Here is a 19,881-nt window from a genome sequence, read left to right as displayed (position 1 = left end):
CATAATTACACCTCCAAACTTTGGAATGGTGAGGTGGGGCAACCATTATTTCAACACTAATAATAGAACCACCATGATTTAGCATTTTGATATACTTCCTTCCAGTCTCCCTTTCATACCTGTTTTAAATTTCATTTTAAGTGAGAAGCATAATGGGTACGTGACTGTCTTCCACTTTTCTGTTTTCCCACACAATTCATAACTTTAACTCTTAATCTCTAAATGTCTATTCAAGCTATTAAATTTTATTTAAACATTAGTCCATGTTTAAACTACATTACTGTGCATTAGGTTGTTTGCAATTTTTTTATACTATAAAATATATAATATATATAAATATATGTTATATATATATAAACATATATAAAATATATCTGGACTTGCTCTAAAAAAAAGCTGCGTCTTGAATACAACCTTTTCCATATTAAGGATTATTTCTTTTTTTTTTTTTGGTGCTAGGCGGGCCGGACGCGCAGGCCCAGCGGCCACGGCTCACGGGCCCAGCCGCTCCGCGGCACGTGGGATCCTCCCGGACCGGGGCACGAACCCGTGTCCCCTGAATCGGCAGGCGGATTCTCAACCACTGCGCCACCAGGGAAGCCCAGGATTATTTCTTTAGGAAAGATCCACAGAAGTACAATTATTCTCATCAAAGAATCTGCATTATCATGGTTCCAATTATAACGTAAAATTCCTTCCCTAGGTCAAAGTACCAATTTGTACTACATAGAGATATCCGAGTATGCCAGCATCACCCTACCCTTATATGCACTGGCAATTATTTTATATCTAAAGATTAGAAAGAGTAAGCAATAGAATCTAGTTAAAGTTTTATTTGTACTTTCTTGGATTCCTAGCAAGGTTGGACATCTCGATTCTTTGGTTGTCCAGCATCATACCATCTGTCATGATTGCATACACTTGCCCGTTTCACCTCTGAGGTTTCAGTGTTTTTCTAACCAATTTGTAGGAGTTCTCTGTATAAGAAAGACACTGATTTATTGCTAATGTTACCTCACATTTTTTCTGAGCCTGGAACTCATCTTTTATCTTAGTTGGTAATGCATTATTTTCAGCTTTCTATGCTTAAGTATTATATCAAGAATAAACTTGGTATATGCTATGAGATGACCTAAATTCAGTTTTTCCCCTCAAATTATCAACCAGTCATATCAGTGACAATTAGTAAACATTTTATTCCACCACTGATTTATCTTCCTTCTTATCATGGTATGTGATTAATTCTTGGTATTATTATAGGGAACGTGGTCTACTACTGTATTGTCTATCGGGTTCCATAATATGCCTATTCTTCTAGCAAAAGTGTCATGTTCTAGTTTATATAGTTTAAAACAGTTTTAATATCTGGACGTGCACATTTCCCTTCATTACTCTTAGTAATTTAGTTTTGACTCTTACATTGAAATATTAATATAAACAAAATTCTTCTATGATTGAAAACATTTATATGAGTATGAAGCTAAATTACTACCTCAAAGACACATCACGGTTTTGAACATTACAATTAACCCTTGTTACATAGCAACCCCACTTATAAAAATAACTACCATTTTGGAAATATACTAAATTTTATAAACATGAAACTGCTGTGGTTTACTTTGATTTAACTATATTCAAAGACTTTCAATAAAGACCCTAAGGGTATTACTATGGTCCAAGAGGGTCTATGTTAATATAATCTAACATGCATATGAACAGGACAAGTAATCTTCAAATTCAGGTTAAGATTCCTACTAGCAACCAAAATCTGTCTCAATTACTCAACATAACAGCCTCATAACTAATTTGTAGTTAAATTTTATTCTTTATACTCTGTAATCCCCAGGCAAAGCTCAAACATTCAAGTTTTTCTTAAATTTTTTTTGTAAATCTACTAATGAAAAAAAAATGTATCAACTTTATTCTTCAAAGAAATAAAATAATGACCTACAAAGGATATATTTTAGAATGAACCATAAAGGAAAAATTTTTTTCTCCTTCAGAAAATACATTTTAAATTTAATAATGTAAGTGTATGGAGTATAAGGTTTGAGAGACAAATTTACTTTGCAGCTAACAGTTCAGGAATGCATTCTTTATGCCCAATGAATAATAAATACCACATTAAATATGTATTTTCAAAATGTGCTGATTAAAACAAACAATAAATTCAAGCTTCTTTTGTAACGGTTCTGAAGTTATACTCCTGTTTAGACATTGTAAATATTACAGCAAACTGAAAATTCAATTCTCCATTTTAATAATGTAATGGTTTACAGCAAATCAGCCTCTGAATTTCAAACAATGCAACACATAAAGATTCAAAATCAAATATATACATTGAGATTCACTCTACCTTTTGCCCAAAGAAAAAATCTTTTTTTTTTATTTTGGGGATTCTGTTTGAAATTGGTTGCTACTAATTTTATTTTAAAGACCAAAGCTAGAGCCTAAAACAGTATATACTGTCAACTCATTTTAAAATTTGATAAAGTTTTAGGCCATGAAAATATTAACGCATCTTCAACTTTTTAGAAAAAACGTTTTAAAAGATAGAACAAATGTAAATAGTACCACTGCTACGGTGTCACTATCTTTGGCATAAAATGTTATTACTCAACAGATCACTGTATAAGAAAGATGTCATGATCATTAACTCCAAATTTTCTGAAAGTCAGAGAACACCTAGTATGTCTTCTGAAAAATAAAGACAGCCAAATGGCTATTGCTGTGTAACCTACTCATGTTCTGAAATCATTTTTATTTTGGATATTTAAAGCAATTTACAAGAACAAAAGTTATGAGGTAAGTGATCATGCCTCATGATTACAGAGTACAGGTTTCAGAAAACAGAAAGTAAAGCATGAAATGTTTGAACACGTCCCTCTAAGGAGTTGGTAAAGTAGCAGTCTATGTTACCTGAACGGGTGCAATAACAGCACAGGGGCCGCCTTCAAACTGTTCTAATGCAGATCCCTCTGATTCACTAAACACAAACCCTAAAAATGAAAGCAAGTAGCAAAGATTAAAAATGTAATTCAAGTAGTAGCTAAAAGAATTTTTAATGTACTTTGCTTTGAGAAAGATCACTTATCACAACAGCAAAATATCCTCAAGTCAGTCAAGTGCAGTGGTTCTTAACTTTCTGGAGGATAAAGGAACTCTTTGAAAAAAGATATGGAACCTAGGCTTCCCGCCAAATGCGCGCACGCGCGCGCGCGCACACACACACACACACACACACACACACACACACACACACACACACACACAAAATGTGGCATCCAGGGACCCCACTAAGTGGACCAGAGAGATAAAGTGTGGCCTTCAGTAAAAGGACACTAAATCTGATTTTTAAATAATTTACTGAAAGGAAGACTAGACAGTCTATGTACTGAATTTAAACAGATATTTTAGGACCCTTTTCAGAGAGTATCTTTTTTAGTTTCAATCTTTGAGTCACATTCTCTAAGCTAAAAATTAAAGAACATCATACACAGTGAATGTGGCCATATTGGTTCTATCTTAATTTAAACACTACCCAACTAGCACTGACTGAGAGTGTCCAGTACAAGTTCCCGCAGAGAGCACCGGCACAGTGCAGAGAGCTTGGGGCCAGAAGTCAGGAGAAGTGAGTTACTATCTGTATAAGCTTCAGGAAATCATTTCACCTCCCTAGGCCTCAGTGTACTTAGCTTTAAAATGATCACTTCCAATTCCAACATGCTAGGAATGTGTGAAATTTCACTAATGGTCATAATTCTGTCATTTATTTAACAATCATTTAATACCCTGAGATACTATACCAAGCATCTACGATATATAAATGATGTGAACGACAAAGTCCCTAGTCTGGAGAAGCCAACAGTCCAGGTGAAGACAGACATATGAACAAATAATTACTAAAATGAAGGGATAAATGAATGTTATAACAGAAGTATGAAGTGTTGAGGATACAGGAAGTAGTGACTTGGTCTGAGTCAAGTCATACCAGCTAACTTTAAGGCCGACCTTGAGCAGAAATTTATCAGAGAGGCAAGGGTGGCAGAATGACTTTCAGGTGAAGAAAATACCTTTATTTAAGGAGAGAGGTTTCGTAGGAGCAGGACAAGTTTAGGGATCCGAGGGACGTTAGTGCAGCCAAAGGGCAGGAGGGAGGCAGACGGGAGGGACGGGAAAGGGCAGGAGGGAGAGCTGACAGGATGTTAATACTGGGAAGGGCCACACCATGACAAGTACTAATTAAAGCAGTAATACCATCATACCGGTATTTTTTTTCTTTTTTAAAGGACCAGAATGGGGAGGAGGCCATTTCAACAGACCTATACAGCGCCAACTAATAAAGAAGCTTAAGTGTGGAGGGAAGACACTATATCCAAACAGTACTTCTAAGGTAAAAATTAATATTTGATGAATACGTGCAAGTGGGGAAAGGCCTGGGACATAAGAAATTAGAACTGACTGAAGTTTCTAGCCTGAGACACTAGATAGCAGGACAGATAAGAAACAGTATGGAGCTTCCCATTCCATCCCACCTCCTCTCTTTACCCTTCAATCTCTCTTTCAAACAGTATTAAAATGTATCTCACATATTTAAAAACAAAAATTCTCTCCGAGATTCTACCAAAAGGTCCTTGATATTGACCCAAAGGAGTTGAAAACTATGTCCACCCACAAAAACCTGCACACAGTTTACTGCACCTTTATCCCTAATTGCCAAAACTTGCAAGCAGCCAAGACGTCCTTCAGTAGGTGAATGGATAAATAGTACATATTATTCGGCATTTAAAAAATATTAGCTTGCAAGTTGTGAAAAGACATGGAGGAACCTTAATTACATTATTACTAAGTGAAAGAAACCAATCTGAAAAGGCTACATACTATATGATTCCAACCATATGACAGTCTGAAAAAGGCAAAACTATGCAGATAGTAAAATGATCGGTGGCTGCCAAGAGGAGGGGAGTGGGTGAAGGGTTGAACAGACAAGGCACAGAGGATTTTTAGGGCAGTGAAAATACTCTATGATCTTGTAATGATGGATATATTCCATTACACATTTGTCTCGACCCATAGGACGTGCCACACCAAGAATGAAAACTGTGGACTTTGGGTGATAATGATGAGTCCACGCAGGTTCAAAACTGTAACCAACGTACTACTCTGGCGGGGGACACTGACAGTGGGGTGGGGGGCTGTGCATGTTGAGGGAGCAGGAGGTATGTGGGAAATCTCTGTATTGCCCACAGTTTTGCTGTGAACCTAAGATTGTTCTAAAAAGTAAAATCTTAATTTAAAAAAACATTTGACCATAAAAACAACAACAACAACCTTCCACCCAAAACTCCAAACACCACTCTCTCAAAGCCCACCTAATTGTCTACATGCACTGTTTCAATTTCCTTACCTCCTAATTTACCCAACCCACAATAATTTGGTTTTCAACCTGTGACTGCACCAAACTCATTCTCACCAAATTCATCAATGACCAGACAGGCTATTTCTCAAGTCTTTCTTATTTCAGATGAATCTCCCAGAGAATCATCTGAAATGCTGACCAATGACTTCTGAAAATCTTTTGGCCCTTGGCTCTAGTGGTCCACCTTGTTCCAAATTTTCCTTTTCTGTTTCTTCTCAGTATCAGCAGTGATCAACTTCTAAATGCTAATGTTCCTCAGGTCTTGGCTTCAGAATCTTTTTTCTTTGCCTTCTACATGTCCTCCCTGTGTAACTCGTCTACTCGCAAGGTTTCCATTAGGGGTGATGATCAGGTAAGTCCCAAACAGAGCTCAGATGAGAACTCCAGACACAGGCAGAATCCAAATTCCTCAACATGCTCTTGCATGGTCCGGCTTCTGCCTGTATCTCCTCCCTCATCCTTTGCCACTCTCCTTCTTTAGGCTCTAGGCATGCTGAACTTCTTTCAGGCCCTCAAATATCCGTTTTCTCTCTGGTTTCTTACACTTTGAACATGTTGTTCCCTCCGCATGAAACACTTGCTAACGCTTTCTCTGAAAAAATCGGACTTACCTTTAAGGCTTCACCTTAAGGTAAGGTCCTCTTGGTTCAAGGACCCAAAACATATCTCTACCCCATTTCTAGTCCACCTTCAGGCTCAAACCACCACCATCTTTCACTCAGAACACTGTTAGGAGTTTCCAACCAGGTCCTCCCATTCTGCCCACATTCCCCTTCCCACCCCACCCCTTATCTATTCACCATAGTTACCAGAGAAATATGTTAGAAATGGACATCAGGTTTCGTCCCAGTCTGCAATGGCTTCTCACTGCAATTACAATAAAACTCCTTTTCATGGCCTAAGAGACACTGTAGGATCTATCAACCCCACCTTCCCTCAGCTCACTCTTACCTTCATCATCTACAGTGATCTTAGGCCCCCAGACCATCCCAAGGTCTTTACCTGGGGCCTTGATGCTTGCTGTTCCCTCTGCATGAAATGCTCTTTTTCCTTCTCTTGTCATATAGCTGACTCCTTCTCATCCTTAAAGACCCAGTTTAGGTATTAACTCCTCAGAGAGATATTCCCTGACAGGCCTATCTAAGTAGATCTTTCCTACCATCCCTCAGCACAACCGGTACTTATCACCATCGGGAATTATAGGATTGTTCACTTGTTTATTGTTTGTCTTGCCTTACAGGTATCTTGCCTGCTCTATTAACTACTGTTTTCCTAGTATGTTATATAGTTAATACTCAATAAATGCTTGCTGAAGTTTTGGGAGTGAAGATAATGGGGATGTTTGTTTCTAAATTCAGTCTCTAAAATGTGAAACAACAATTTGGTTGGGGAAACATGGGTCTGGAGCCCAGGGCAGGGTTTAGGATTAGAGATAGCAAGTTGAATCACCCTAAACATGGCAGTTAAAGTGAATGAGAACATGTAGAACAAAGATAATGAAGCCAGTTAACATTAAAAAAAAAAAAAAAAAAAAAGTGAGCAGACGCTGAGTCAGCAAAGGAGATTGACAAAGACTTGAAAGGTAAGAGAAAAAACACACTGAGGTCCTAGAAAAGAAAAATCAGCAGTCGCCTGTTACAAATGCTGAGTGGAATAAAAACATAAATGAAAATACCGGATTAAGCATGTCACTGGAAATACTAAAAAAAGAAATTTAGAATGCTGGGAAGAGCAGCCAAATTTTAAAGGGTTGAGGCGTGATTCAGAAATCAAGGAGAAAGAGAAAATGCAAACTATTTGTTAAACAAGTGAAGGGGAAACAGATGATGGCTTGAAGGGTAGTTGGATAAAGAATTATTATTTTACAGAGAGAAGGGCATGAGTTTAAAAGAAGGAAAAGAGTGATTAAATGGGAAAGAGAGAGTTTAAGGACTCCTAGTCCTGAAAGAACTGAGACAGTGCGGTGTAGTGGTGGTGGTGGTGGTGGTGGTGGTGGACTGAATAAAGACAGGTTCTCAAGGTGTGGCCTACAGACCCCGGGAAGTTCCAGAGACCCTTTAGAGGACCTGCTAGAGGTGAAAATCATTTTTATTATAATACTAACATGTTTGCCCTTTTCACTGTGTTGATATTCACAGCGATGGTACAAAATGAATAGCAGGTTACGTTACCGGTGCCTTAGCACACATTAAGTGACATTAAGCTGTACCAGCAGTCACTGTACTAGGAAACACCACAATATGCTCTCAAACACTCAAAAAAGCCAATTTAACTTTAAAAAGCCCTTACTCATGCTAATCTTATTAAATCTTGACTTTGAATACAATGTACTTTAAAAAAATAGTCTGTGTGACAAAATGGGAACAACCCATAAAGCACCTCTGCTACATACCTTGAGCGATGATTGACAGATTCTCAAAGCACATGTGTAAGTTTTTGAACTGTGAGCTGAACAGCTTTTCTGTGGAATGCTGTTTTTACTTTGAAGAGCTACTAACAAATTATGATTATTTAGACTTTTTCTCAGAAGTGAATGAAGTGAGCCTGATACTTCAAGGAAAATAACTTGACAGTATTTCTGCCAGTGATAAAAATCTCAAGCTTTCAAGTAACAACTAAACTTCTGGAAAACTCAAGTCCAGCACTGCAGCTTGACAGCTTCTCAATACTCAGAGATTTTTCTGACAAGGTCAGAAATAACAAATGTGACTTTTGATGTTGTATAATAATATGTGTTAACATTTAGAAGATCTGCATAAACCAGCAGACGGATAACTTCCAAATGACCAATGCATGCTGTTACAAATTAATGCGTGGGTAAAAGATCCAGTCAACCAGTCAAAGTACAAGACAAACCAGTGGATTTCAATTTAACAGAGGACGAAAAGTTCATTGATGTGGCTTCAGATTCTGTATTTCAAGTAACCGCTAAGAAACTACCACTTGTTGAGTTTTGGTGTAGTATCAAAGAAGAATATCCACAATTATCTGAAAAGGCTATTACAAGACTCCTATATTACCAACTGCATATCTGTGTGACACTGGATTTTCTGCAGATACTTCAACCGAAACAACATATTGTAACAGACAGAACGGAGAAGCAAGTGGGAGAATCCACCTGTCTTCCTATGAGCTAGACACTGAAGAGTTTTTTTTAAATGTAAAATAATGCCACAGGCCTCATTAATTTTTTTTTATTTTTCATATTGAAGCCTGTAATAGTTTTTAAGAGTGTAACAGGGCCCTGAGTTCAATAAACTTGAGAAAAAGGAAATCTTAGCAGGTCTCCAAGTTAGACATGCACGCAAAGAGGAAGGGAAGAGATGCTGTTGATTGCGAGTGGGGGGCATGAGGGCACAGAAAATTGAGGAGAATGTTAATTCCAAAACACATAAGAAAAGCAGACAGGATAAAGAACTAAGAGAACTACTGAGGGCTCAGCTAAGGTTTAATTACTACATGTGTATTGATACTGACCACAATTTTCCCCAGCAACACACACCATCACCTTGGGAGAAACAGAATAGAGGATAAGGAAAATGCAGGATAAGAAATAGGTATGATGGATGGGGCAAATTTAATAAAGACAAATGAGAACTGAGGGTGCTGGTTATCACATCAAGACAACCAAATCTGAGAGCCAATCTAGAAACAAGAGGTGAAGCCAAGGGGCCTCTGCTCTTCCTCTACCTCTTCTCCTACTGGGAAGAAAGGGTCATTGGTGTTGGGCCTAAGTGCAGAGGTGAAACTAGGCTCTTTCAAACTTCCAGCATATGTGATAAACAGGTCTCAGTAATGGATTCTTGCCTTCCTTAAAATGACTAATAATGTAACTCAATTTTCAAGATCCATGGGTGGGGCTTTTAGATGGAAATGCATTCTGATAAGTTGCTTTTGTACTTTAGAGATAAAAACCCCAGGGAGAGAATTCTAGTCAGATCTGCTTTATGCCAAATTCCGTTTAATTACAGTATATATGCTTGAGTGTGTTATTTGATAATGAACAAAGGCTCTTAGAGCTTAAAAATGAAATAAAGTTAGACAAATGGAAATTAACTATTCTATCCTAAAACAGGATTATGCTAAGTAGGAACCCCCTTTTATAATAAGGTTTCACTTGAGTTTGAATTTTTTAGGATACAGTTATTTTTCTTGTCAAGTGTTCTCATATTCATCTTATTTCCTAGTTTTAAGAGGAATTAACTCATCACAAAATGGCTGTTTTCCTAATTAGATCTGAAATAGGCCATCTAAAACATCTGATCCTAAATATGATTTTGTATCACATTCCACAGCACTAAAGACATAGAAGTCTTTCTCAGTTCTACAGCTCATAACTAATTTAAACCTGAGCCATGAACCTCTTTGCAATTTCCCAGTCTTTTATTTTCATATGACTGACTTACATTATTCAAACCAGTTTGACAACTACTGCCTCCATAGTTCTAGCCTTCCATGTTAACAAAAGGCCACAGAAAGACTTCATTTGTCATTATAAGTCAGATAATACAGGTTGAGTGGAATCTGAACTGAGCCTTAGCTTCCTCATCTACAAAAAGGAGGATAACTATTGATACATTTATCCTTTGCTATCTCTTGGGGTTGCTGTAAGGATTAAGTAAGATTTTCAAGACCTGTAAAGCCTAATACAGACGTAAGGTATTATGATAGATGCGTTGAGCTGAAAAACACATTATGTACTCAAAAGTACCAAGAAATTAACTTTGTCACATAAGCTTCCAAATTGTGAGTTTAAAAAAATTGGTTTTTAGGTGACATATGATGTAGGTAGGTGGGAGAAAGTAAAACCTATATTTGAAATAAAAGGCTTCCATCAACAACAAAAATCTCTGAAATGATATGATCCACAATATTAATTTACCTTCACTTTGGAAGACAAATTAATGATACTGGTGTATCATTTTAGTACTTTGGTAAAATGTTAAATCACATTATAAGAGACATCATACTTTTGGACTTTAATCCAAATGCTTTAACTCCTGCATACAATTTATGCTTACATTTTAACTGACCCCTCACTTTTCCAAAGTTACTTAGAATCTTTTTTTTTTTTCATATTACATAACAAAAATTGTCCTATACCGGAAAGTCCAAAACTCTAAATTCAATCCACTACAGCTCCCACCCCATCTCCACCCCAAAGCACCACCGAACTGCTATAAACTGTCAAATTGGGTTTCTCTTCTAGCTAATCTTTAGGTGAAACATCGAAGTAACTTAAAACTTGAAGGAAGGGGGCTAAGAAAAGGAAAAAAATGGGTTCTCAGAGTTTATAATTTAGATCAGGGTTGGCCTGTTTTTTAAATGCAGTTTTGGAACACAGCCATGCCCTTATTATCCAGGGCTGCTTTTGCTGCAATGGCAGAGATGAGCCAGAGACAATAGAGGCACTGGCCCTTTAAAGAAAACATTTGCCAAACACTGGCTAGACGATCAGTACTGAGAAGAAAACAAATTCTCAATAAGTCAAAATGTTTGCCTTTATAATAAGATTAACACTTACTTTTGTTAGATCTAGATGACTCTTATTTTGCTTCTGCTGGGATGAGGTCAATGTGACCACTTCCGACTATCCTGGTCTAAGCCATGGTCTTTTACCCTCGGATTACTGCAACTGTCTCTCATTTGGTCTTGCTGTCTCACTCAATACACTACTGCCTATCCTCAAACTTAGCAGTCAGATCAGCCCTTTAAAAACTTGTCCTGTCGTGTCTCTCCTCTGCTCCAAACCTTCCAAACCTTCCAATGACCTCTCATCTCATTTAGAATAAAAACCAAAGTCCTTACAGTGGCCTATAAAATCTTAGTGATTTGGGCCATATTATTTCTTACATCATCTTTATCACTGTCCCGGTCCCTCATTCCCTCTCCAGCCAAACTAACCTCCTTCCTGTTCCTTGAACGAAAAGCCAGACGTATTCTGCATAAGTCATTAAGTCTTTTACGATGGCCATCCTCACTGCCTGGAACACGCTTCAGATACCTGCGTGACTAACTCAGTTACTTCAATAGTCTGCTCAAATCTCACCTTAAAATGAGGCCTGTCCAGGCTACTTCACCCTGTAATTCCTTATTTCTCTACCTTCTAGTATATATGCTATGTTTATCATTTGCCCTCCCTCCCACCCTATCAAGTCTCGGTCTGGAACACTGGTCAGTTTGTGGGAGAAGGGAAAGAAGGATAAACGTGCTTACAGATAAGGACGTAGAAAATATACGCTTTTTTTTAAATAGTATTGTAGACAATTGAGCAGGAGGGAAGCAGGCAGGAGTAGGGAGTAAATTTCCAAGTTAAAAAACAAAACAACTTCAAAGCTTTAAATAATGTGACTTACTGCCTTTAAAATAAAAGCTGTTAAAAAAAAAAAACCAAAGCCAAAACCCTATTTTTTTTTCTCTTAAGAAAAAGTATTTGCAGAAGAGAATTATCTAAAACTACCAAATGAATTTTAAACGAACAAAAAAATACTATGTGCCACTCCTGCACTTACTGCTTTAACATATTATCTAAAACTGCCATATCAATTAAAAGAGAGAGAGAGAAAAACAAACAAACAAAAAAACCCAACTGCTGCAGCTGTTTAACATATCAAAGGAATTTAACATGACCAATCAATACAGTTTCATAAACGGAATATCCCTGGACATAGTTCTATGTCTCTTTACCCCCAACACCTCACACCTATAACTTGCTTCCAAAAGACTAATGAGATTACAGCTGTCGATTCAAAGTACAGATACAGATGATGAAATAAAGCCAAAGCTGATGTCACAGTACGAATGCAGTAAGGCAAGCGCAGCAAAGCAGTGTCCTGTGCCCGTTCCCACAATCCCAAGTCACTGCCACAGCAATCGTCAGCAATGGTCTCTGCCTCCTCTAAGAATGGATAAATGAAATGAATACAAAGTTAACACGGCAAGACCGATGACAACATCCCTCTGAGTCAGAGGTGACAACTTAAAAGTACATATTTGGTTGTCTTAAAAATCATGATCAATTTAAGACTTTGAAGAATTACATAGCCACAACATAACCGCACTCTCTGTAGAGCAATAAGTAAATAAATAATCCTTTATTTTGAAATGGTATTGATTGAACAAATCTTGTAAAGGAACTTCTGTATGACTACAAGGTGGCAGAGCATTCTCATATGTCATTACGAAGTTCTCTCTTAGGGATTATCCATCAAATTAGCAATAACTTCTTGCAATTGTCAGGGCATGGCCAGAGAGCGATCTTCGGCTTGGTTTACAATTAAACACTTTTTAAATCAAGCTACCCTTTTCCGAGCGTTCACTCCATGTCAGATATTGTGCTAAGTGCCTAAACGAATTCACCTGCCTTTAATCCTCACAACAACCCTGTAAGATTGGCACTACTATTACCTGCACTCTACAGAGAAGGAAACTGAGGCTTAAGTAAGCTAAAAACCTTGAACCTAGAACCCAAGTATGCCTATTCCAAAGCCTGTTCTTAACCATTATTAGAACTGCCTCTCTGAATTGTCCTTGCTTCTGCATCACAGTACTAAAATAAATGAGGCTATCACCTTATTCTGTGTTGTATTACTAACTAATTAACAGGAGTAAAACTTTTCTCAATCCGTCACAGTCTTGCGTACTTTAGGGCTGTTCACTATTAGGATAAATAAGACAAACTGGAAAATAAATTTTAAAATCTGCAAATGTGGATGTCCAACATTTCAGAAAATATTAGTTAAGCGATATAATTAAATCTGTTAAAAAAAAAAAGCCAAACTAATTATTAACAGGAGTAAAACTTTTCTCAATCCGTCACAGTCTTGCGTACTTTAGGGCTGTTCACTATTAGGATAAATAAGACAAACTGGAAAATAAATTTTAAAATCTGCAAATGTGGATGTCCAACATTTCAGAAAGTATTAGTTAAGCGACATAATTAAATCTGTTAAAAAAAAAAGCCAAACTAATTACATGCCTGGTTGAGCAACACAAAGGAAAAAAACAAAGACAGAGCTGAATTAGGAGACGGGAGAGTTGGAATTCGTTCCCAGTTCTATCAATTTGTGCAACTTTGGCCTGGTCATTTAACCCTTCACAACTCATTTTTCTCATCTTCAGAACAAGAGTAATGGACTAAGTAACCTACCTGGCTGTAATATATTACGATTCTAATTTTACCAGCTCTTACCAGTATCTGGGAGGAAGAAAGGGATTACTTAAACCCTGAATTTTTGTTACTAAATACCCATTACGAAGTAAGGACTTAGATTTACTATGCTAAACTTCCCCCAAACCCTCTGAGACTCGATATTTTCAAATAAATATTTTAATAACAAAATGTTTTAGTCATAGTACTAAATAGCTATTACTTGTGTGCTTGTGATGTTTTACATACGCCCATTACTCGTCCTCCTGACTCCAAACACTATGCTCTTAACCTCAACCTCACCATTGTCCATTTTAAGTCACCTGAAGTGATGTGCCCGCTGTGTTTTAATATTGAAACTTACGAGTTGGGGATGATCACTAATAAATACAAATAGATGGTATTTTTTCATTTCACAATTACTCGCAGTATTAACAAAACTTCTTATATAACTCAAAAGCCTGTCCGGGTAATTAGATCGGCACAGGAAGTCCTATGGGCCATATTCCTTTGAACTGGAACGGATCCTACACCACCTCAAAACCGGGGACACTTCGGGTCAAGGGAACAAACACCCTGCAGCCGCAACATTGCATTTCTGCACCGAGTACCACGCCTAACCCCGCCTAACTGAAACACAAGCAACACAATCGCTTTCTGGAATTAACCACTGCGACTTTCAAGTGGACTTCCCTCTCTCCAAAATGAGACCAAACAACCAGACTCGTTAGGGGGTACAGATCCAGGCGGCCGGAGCCCTGCTGGAGGAACGGACGCCGGGGCACAGGGCACACCTTCAGTGTCACCCGCTGCAGCCCGGCAGCCGCCCCCTCCTCCTCTCCAACCCAAAGGCAGCCCAGGGAGTGGCAGGGGCGCCTCGGGTCCTTGGCGGCCCGCTGGCACCGTTCCCCTACTCAGCCTCTAACCCTCAAGGCAAGCAGGGCTGTTCTAGGAAGTCCCGTTTCTGAGCTGAGCAGGGGAACCGGGACGGAGTGCGGGGCACGCGAGCTGGCTGGCGCGAGAGGCGTCACGGCTCGACTCTCGCGGGGCCAAAAGGAGCGGCGGCCGGAAGCCAGAGTCCAGCCAGGGTACCTTGCGTCCAGCGGCAGAAGATGGTGTCAGAGAGACCGGGGCTGCTCTTGGCGCCCCACACCAGCTCCATCAGCTCTTTAGTCAGTTCGGACATGATGGGGTACCGGCGAGCGGGTCTTGGCTTTCCGAACTCCTGCCCCGGCACATGGGGAAGGGGCGGCTTCGGAGACCGGCGTGGCGGGACGGCAGCGGCAAACGAGCTGGAAGGTTAGACGGGAGGAAGGCAACAGGAGAGAGACCTACTTGCAGGGACCGCGCCTGTCAAGCCCGCTCGGAGCCGCAGCGAGGAGTTTCCCGCACCGGAAGTACTGGGGCCACTTCCGGCTTCTCTTTTACTACCGCCCCCAAGGCCGGAGGGCCAGGCGGCACCTCCCCGGAAGCGGAAGTGGGGGGAAAGAGCCGAGACGGCTTGGCGAGCACCTGGCGATTTCTGAGCTCAGTCCCAGGGCCTGGTGGTGCGGTGGCGTGTTTTGTGTTGGGAGGAGCATCGCTTCCCGTGGGCGTTGACACATTTCTACCGCTGGAATACCCCCTTATTGTCCGCACTGCTTTGGCCTTAGCTGGGGTGTGTGAGGCCCAAGCCCTAGGGCCCAGAAACATGGCCTGTACCTTAAAATGTGTAATATTAATTCTGCCAAACCAGAGCTTTGAGACGATGGTTGAATCTCCATGAGGAAACATCCGTGTCTATGTCGAGGAGCCGCCGATAAATTGAAGGCTGTCAACCTCTTGATCAGTCATATAAAGTCAAACCAACTATTAACAGAACTGAAAAATGTCACGTAATGGGCACTGGAAATGTCTCTCCCAGGTGTCTAACGCAGAATTACAAAGCTACTTAGAGGAAAACAGATTCAAAGCGGCCTGGTTGTAAATGGTAGAGCAATTTCATCTGCAGTTTTCTAGACTGTAGGGTGTGTGGGCTAAAGACCAGGTTATAAATCATTGACAAGCATTCAGTTAAATTTAGTTTGGGTGAAAACTTCTATCTGTGCTGCTTCAAAAGAAGGGAATTTATTCTGGCTGAGCTTTGAATTTACAACGAAAAGGCAAACTCTGATGGGTTTCTTTCAGGTAGCAAGTAAGAGGGTTTGCTAATCTATACTTCATTTCCGACTTAGGCAACCTTTGCTGTAGTTAAAAGGAACTGTTCAAAGTGCCTGAACCATATCCATAGCCTTCCTCCTAATTGTTATTCCCTTCGGAATATCCTTTATCTCACTAGTTTTTCAAACAAAATCTTACCCATTCTTCAGGACGTAGTATAAGTGGCACTTTGTAGTAAAGCTTTCTCCAGTTATTACAACGTAAAGGAAAAATTGTAGCTTCTGAAATTTCATACTACCTTATCTATAACTTGCTTATATTTGCAAAGAATTATTTACTCTTCTCATGCGGTATACGTTTATGGAAGCCAAGGACCTGTCTTATTCATAGTACCTAATACAGAGCCTTGAATATACCTGGGTCTCAGTACCTATTAGATGACAGACTGAAACTTGTCTTCATTGGAACTTAAGAATTCACTATCTTTCAGTAAGTGAGGGAACCAGGGGAAGTACCATTGACTGGTTCAATTAAATATCTAATATTTGCATGGGTGATTTACAATTTGCATAATTATTTCACTTCCTGAAAGACAGAGAAGAGTCAATGTTCATAGACCCTGTAAGTGGCAGAACTCTTAAGTTCAGAGGTGTTTGCCACATTTGGTTTCCTTCCATTAATATACAGATAGTAGTTATAGATTTGATTAACTGTCCATAGATAGAAAGAAAAAGCTATACTTTCAAAATGTATTTTTGAAAATGAATTATTTCTTGATCTGTGATTTTTCTTAGTTTCGGGCTATGGGGAAGCTGGCAAAATCTTGGGTAGACAATGATATGTATGTTCTTTCCACCTTTAGATTATAGTCTTTATTTGCAGTGTTCTACATTTTTTAATTAGCAGGACATATTTTTAAGTAGGAATATTTGATTAATGTTAAATTATTTATGTTCCTTAATTATTCATTACTTACTACATTTAAATCGTGAACTTGCTTAAACTAGAGTAAAAATGCAAATTAGGGGCTTCCCTGGTGGCGCAGTGGTTGGGAATCCGCCTGCCGATGCAGGGGACACGGGTTTGTGCTCCGGTCCGGGAAGATCCCACATGCCGCGGAGCGGCTGGGCCCGTGAGCCATGGCCGCTGAGCCTGCGCGTCCGGAGCCTGTGCTCCCCAAGGGGAGAGGCCACAACAGTGAGAGGCCCGTGTACCGCAAAAAAAAAAAAAAAAAAAAAAAAAATGCAAATTAGTCGTCATTTAAAATGTTCTTATTCAGTAATTACCTAGAAAAATAAAAATTGCAAACAGTCAAGTTTGTTGCATATATTTCTGGTACAGGACAATAAAGCCTTTTTCTTTTTTATAATGACTTGAAAGTTATGTAGATTTCCTTCGGAGTATTTATCTTACTCCATACTTTAGCATACTATTATTTTTTTTCCTCAGGACCATCTATGGTTTTGATTAAGTTGATGTGTCTCATTAAGATGCACATACGTTGCATAAAAGATCTTTAATCCTAAAAGAGAGTTTTAAAATATCAGACCTGTTTACACATTAAGTTTTATTTGTGGTATTTCTCTTTCTTTCAAATTCAAGTCAGGGCACTTCCATAAAACTGGGCTTAGATTTCCATAATAATTAATTCTCTTTAGCCATCTTTACTACTTCACAGAAGCAGTATTAATTACTCATTATCAAACACTAACTCTGTGCTTAATTATCTTTTTGTCTTTCCCCAAATTTCCCTGTCAACTAAAAGCAAAACAGCTTCATTACCAGGTTCTTAGCAAGTATCATGAAAAGAACAATTCTCTAACTAGAAGCCCTCGACTCCTAATTTAGTGTATTTGCACTACCACTTATTTAGGAGAAATCAGTCTTTCAAAAAACCTGCCCTACAATAAGATTAATAAGTTCTAGTCAGGTTGCTAAGACAATCCCCTACTCATTTATTAATAAAACTAATTTATATGCCCTATGTCTTCCAATAACAGTGTAAATCTATCAAGCAAATGAAACTCTTTCCTTTGCATGACCCTAACCTCATCTCAGCAGGATAATTTTCCTATCAAGCATACCAAGTTCCTTTTAAACCCACCATTGTCATACTCAAGTATAACACAGTGTATCATTTCCCAAAGCATTTCCTACGAACATTAATACCTGGTGGAAAAGGGGTTCTGTCATTAAATGCGGGGTTAAATAAAGTTAAACAAGAAATGGGATTATATTCAGGGTTAAAAGACACATTTGAATCATTTTGTTCACGGAGCTTCTCACAGTTTATGTTCTGCAGAATACTGTTTGGGAATCACTGATATAATGGAAGAGACTTTTGATAGGAATTAGAAAACTGAATGTTAGTTTTTATTTGGGTACTGTGACCTTGGATGAGTCACTTAACTCGCTATACTGTGCTTTCTTCATCTATAGAGAGGACTAACTTTGATCATCTCAGTATCCCATTTACTTTAGATCCTGCTCAACTTCTATGATTTAAAAAATTGGCTGTTTACAAGTTTAAATATATGGAAGGAATGAGAAGGAAAAGAATGTTGAGCAAAAGCATAAAGAGTAAACAAATAATTTAACATTATTCTTCACTAACACATAGAATAAAAGAGGTTAGTCATTTGCCACTGATCACTTACTTGTGCTAACGTTTTAACTAAGATCCAATCCAAACTTGCATATTAATCCAGAACTAGCTATATTTGATTAGTACATATATGCACACTTGGATGTGTCATAGGTGCTTCAAACTCAGTATGTGCCAAATCAAACATCTTTCCCCATAAAACCTGCTCCCCTTTCAATGTTTCATAATCAGTGAATGGTGCCATTATCCATAAAAAAGCACAATTTTAAAAACATCTTTATTGGAGTATAATTGTTTTACAATGTTGTGTTAGTTTCTGCTGTATAACAAAGTGAATCAGCTATACGCATACATATATCCCCATATCCCCTCCCTCTTGCGTCTCCCTCCCACCCTCCCTATCCCACCCCTCTAGGTGGTCACAAAGCACCGAGCTGATCTCCCCGTGCAATGCAGCAAAAGCATATTTTTTAATGGCACCAATAAATAACTTCTTTGAGCCTCAGTTGCCACATACATAAAATAAGCTTATTAAAAAGAATTACATCGTACAGTGATTATGGGATTTAACAGAGCACGTTGTATGTAAAAGATATATGCACAATGAAAAATCCTATTCTTATATTAGCTATATTAATGGTTTGAACAAGGAAGCATAGGAGGAAAGGTGGAAGATGAATTATTCCTGCATTTGAGCTGGAGAAGGCATCAGAGAAGTTTGAACTGGATAGAATTTTGGCTAGAGAAGAAAGGGAGGATGTACATTTAGGCATTAAATAACCCATTGTGGCAGGAGCCTGGTATTTGTGTCACTAGAGAGAGATGAGTGAAGAATGTCAGGTTAAGGAGGGTGCCATAGACTGAATTGTGTCTCTTCTGAATTCGTATGTTGAAGCCCTCACCTCAATGTGACTGAATTTGGAGATAGTGCCTTTAAAGAGGTAATTAAGGTTAAATGAGGCCATAAAAATGGGGCCCTAATCCAATAGAACTGGTGTCCTAATAAGAGGAGGAAGAGACACCAGGTCTCTCCCTCTCTCTACTTCTCTCTCTCTCTCTCTCTTTCTCTCTCTCCCCATATGTACAAGGCCATGTGAGGGCACAGTAAAAAGGCAGCATTCCCTAAGCCAGGAAGAGAGGCTTTACCATTAATCAATGCTGACAGCACCTTGGTCTTGTACTTGCAGTTTCCAGAAGTGCGAGAACATTAATTTCTATCGTTTAGACCACTCAATTTCTGGCATTTTGTTAGGGCAGTCTGAATAGAATAATATCAAGAGCCAGAATCTTAAGAATATTGAATACTATCTTACACAATTATAGAAGCAAATATTGATTGAGCACAAATTGCCAGTTACTGTAGTAAGCTCCTTATATGTATTACAGTACAAAACCCTCAAAACTCAGTGAAGTACTACAATGATCTCCTAGAAGGATAAGGACTTTGCCCTGAATCATGCAGTAAATGGAAAAACCAGGATGCAAACCTAGGTTTTTCTGACCTAGAATCTCTGCTGAAACAAGGTTCAGAACACAGGCAATTTGATTCCAGGGTCTATGGCCTCGGTT

At 38.7% G+C, this 19,881-nt stretch overlaps 1 protein-coding gene across 4 annotated transcripts in view; it reads right to left on the bottom strand.

Moving 5' to 3' along the window:
- Window positions 1–14,952, bottom strand: part of MINDY3 (MINDY lysine 48 deubiquitinase 3) — a 95,400-nt gene extending 80,448 nt beyond the window's left edge. The window contains exons 1-2 of one of the 4 annotated variants that reach the window (XR_447887.4): window positions 14,661–14,944; window positions 2,920–2,999 (exon numbers count right to left, since the gene is read on the bottom strand). Coding sequence is in view for 3 of the 4 variants with exons in the window: in XM_007109657.3 (XP_007109719.1) it covers window positions 2,920–2,999; window positions 14,661–14,754 (174 nt within the window). In the remaining variant the exon portion in view is untranslated. Of the gene's footprint in view, window positions 1–2,919; window positions 3,000–14,660 lie in introns of all 4 variants that reach the window. The other 3 variants (XM_007109657.3, XM_007109658.4, XM_028494916.2) reach the window with 3 other exon arrangements.
- Window positions 14,953–19,881: the final 4,929 nt, after the last annotated feature.

The sequence above is a fragment of the Physeter macrocephalus genome, chromosome 11 (genome assembly GCF_002837175.3).
Source record: "Physeter macrocephalus isolate SW-GA chromosome 11, ASM283717v5, whole genome shotgun sequence".
Lineage (NCBI taxonomy): Eukaryota > Metazoa > Chordata > Mammalia > Artiodactyla > Physeteridae > Physeter > Physeter macrocephalus.
This window is presented reverse-complemented; position numbering and strand designations above follow the sequence as displayed.